The sequence below is a fragment of the Populus euphratica genome, unplaced genomic scaffold (genome assembly GCF_000495115.2).
Source record: "Populus euphratica unplaced genomic scaffold, PopEup_1.0 scaffold1470.1, whole genome shotgun sequence".
NCBI lineage: Eukaryota > Viridiplantae > Streptophyta > Magnoliopsida > Malpighiales > Salicaceae > Populus > Populus euphratica.
The window spans coordinates 38,543-40,496 of NW_011501318.1; the positions used below are offsets into that span (position 1 = coordinate 38,543).

Consider the following 1,954-nt stretch of genomic DNA (forward strand, 5'->3'; position numbering starts at 1 on the left):
GATTTGAAAACTGACTTGAAAAAGAGTTTGAGTTATTATGTCAACTTAAATTAATTATTTAAAAAAAATAGTTTTTTTTTGTTAATTCTTATTGTTGACGTTGGATGGTGAAATGAAAGAATCTATGAATATATATAAACTTAAAATGCCCCCACGCAGGATCGAACTACGGACCTTCAGTTTACAAGACTGACGCTCTACCACTGAGCTATAGGGGCATCCGCTTACCTATCTAATTTATGTTTATTATAATAATATAAATAACTAAAACGACATTTATGTATGCAGTGAGTGGAAAGGAGAAGATCACAAAAAAAAAAAAAAGGAGGGAAGGGCTTTGAAGTTGCGAATGGAGGAAGTCACTTTCGATCCAGTATGCTTCTCTTTCTTTCCTGAATAAGGAAATTGTTCATGTATATATATATTATTTGTTATTTGTGTTAATTTGTTGTATGTTGTTGACATAATTGTTTAGGGTTTGATTCAAGCTATTTTCAAGCACATCTGGACCCGGAGAGCCCTAGGTTTGCATTTCCCATGACTCCCGCCTTTTTTCTTCTTATGGTTTTTTTTCTTCTTGTGTTTGGATTTTAATAATAATAATAATAATTTATGAACATTCATGGCTATTTCAGAGCGCGAGAAAAACGAAGGCAATGACGGTACGGAATGCGAGGTAATTAACTTTGATGATTTCTTTTTCCTATTCTGTTTCAAATTCGGATTTTTATATTATTATTAATTTAGCAGGTTGGAACTGGAACATTGAAGAAGACTCGAACCACTTCTGGTATTTCATTATTCACATCATTCCTTTCTCTTTTTTTAATTTGTAATTATGTGCAAAATGTTATTGATGTTTTTTTTTTTGGATGCAGCTAATTCCAATGCCCTAAAACTGAGCTGCGAACTTCTCCGAATTTTTATTACAGGTTTCGAGCTTGATGATGGTTAAATGTCTGGATTCTTGTTTTGTTCCTTTACTATAAAGCATTGTTGTTAAACGGTTGGTGTCATGGTGTGGTATGCATTTGCAGAGGCAGTGCAGCGTTCTGCTATGATTGCTGAAGCAGAGGGAGCTGGTAAGATTGAAGGGACTCACTTGGAGAGGATTCTTCCTCAGTTGCTTCTGGATTTTTAAGATATTTACATGGCATGCATAAAGAATGGTTTTTTTTCCTTTTCTTTCTCTAATCCAAACTGTTCAATTTGTGGATTTAGATGGTAGTGCATTTTTTATTGTTAGATAGAATTATTGACATGAAGATCATTTGATGATCTATAATTGTCTTCCTGAAATGCGATGGAATTTCTTTTCTTTTTTTTGTACTTCTTTCTTATTTGGTACTGTGCGTGTCAATGGAGTTCACAATTTGGTGCTCTTGGTTTTTGTTGGTTTTGCCAAGCTTGCTGCGGCAAAATTAAGTCATTGAATGTGACTCGTGATTGTTTTTCATATGGTAGACATATTCTTGATCAACTGCATCTTTTAAGAGTAAATGATTGTTCCTGACGAGTAATTGAATTTATTTGGAATATAAATCAAGCAATCACGGAACGGATGGTGCCACCCAAACACACTTTTTGTTCGATAGAGCTATATTGGAAGAAGGATGAGAAATTGCTCCATGTTTCTTCCATTTTGTTCTTTAAGTTAATTAGGCTGATGTATCGAGTGCCTGTTTGTTAGTTTGTAGAACTGTAATGCGGAAAACGTATTTCCTTGTCTGATGTGACCTTTTTCTTTCTTTCTGATATCTGGGACAACTTATGGGCTATGTTGTTCTGAATATTGATCCCTAACAGAGATTGCTTGCAGAATGTTATTTTACAACTTTTAGGTCTGACAATTAAACCCATGTAGAATTCCATTCTAGGAATTTAAATAGTTTCCTCGGGTTTCATGTTTAACAAGCTGAAAACCATTGAAAAAGTGAACCCCTGATCCATTTCT

General features: G+C 34.2%; 1 protein-coding gene and 1 non-coding gene across 7 annotated transcripts; one reads left to right on the forward strand and one right to left on the reverse strand.

The window, feature by feature from the left end:
- Nucleotides 1-146: 146 nt before the first annotated feature.
- Nucleotides 147-218, reverse strand: TRNAT-UGU (transfer RNA threonine (anticodon UGU)). The gene has a single exon. It is a non-coding gene; the product is annotated as a tRNA-Thr (tRNA).
- A 43-nt stretch (nt 219-261) lies between these two features.
- Nucleotides 262-1,329, forward strand: LOC105117658 (centromere protein X-like). Of its 6 annotated transcripts, none has more exons than XM_011015391.1 (6): nt 262-373; nt 476-524; nt 636-676; nt 748-790; nt 879-950; nt 1,038-1,329. In XM_011015391.1, the coding sequence occupies exons 1-6, from the start codon at nt 350-352 to the stop codon at nt 1,139-1,141; spliced, it is 333 nt and encodes a 110-aa protein (XP_011013693.1). In that variant the 5' UTR covers nt 262-349; the 3' UTR covers nt 1,142-1,329. The 6 variants fall into 6 exon arrangements, with proteins under 6 accessions (XP_011013693.1, XP_011013695.1, XP_011013697.1 ...); XM_011015393.1 differs by having other exon boundaries at nt 879-932; XM_011015395.1 differs by having other exon boundaries at nt 933-950.
- The last annotated feature ends 625 nt before the right edge of the window (nt 1,330-1,954 follow it).

Excerpts from the sequence above, each read along its gene's own strand:
- LOC105117658 (XM_011015391.1), top strand. The coding sequence starts at position 350 with ATGGAGGAAGTCACTTTCGATCCA. Across the intron at positions 525-635 it reads CTGGACCCGGAGAGCCCTAG|AGCGCGAGAAAAACGAAGGC; the intron begins GTTTGCATTTCC and ends TGGCTATTTCAG. Across the intron at positions 951-1,037 it reads AGGTTTCGAGCTTGATGATG|AGGCAGTGCAGCGTTCTGCT; the intron begins GTTAAATGTCTG and ends ATGCATTTGCAG.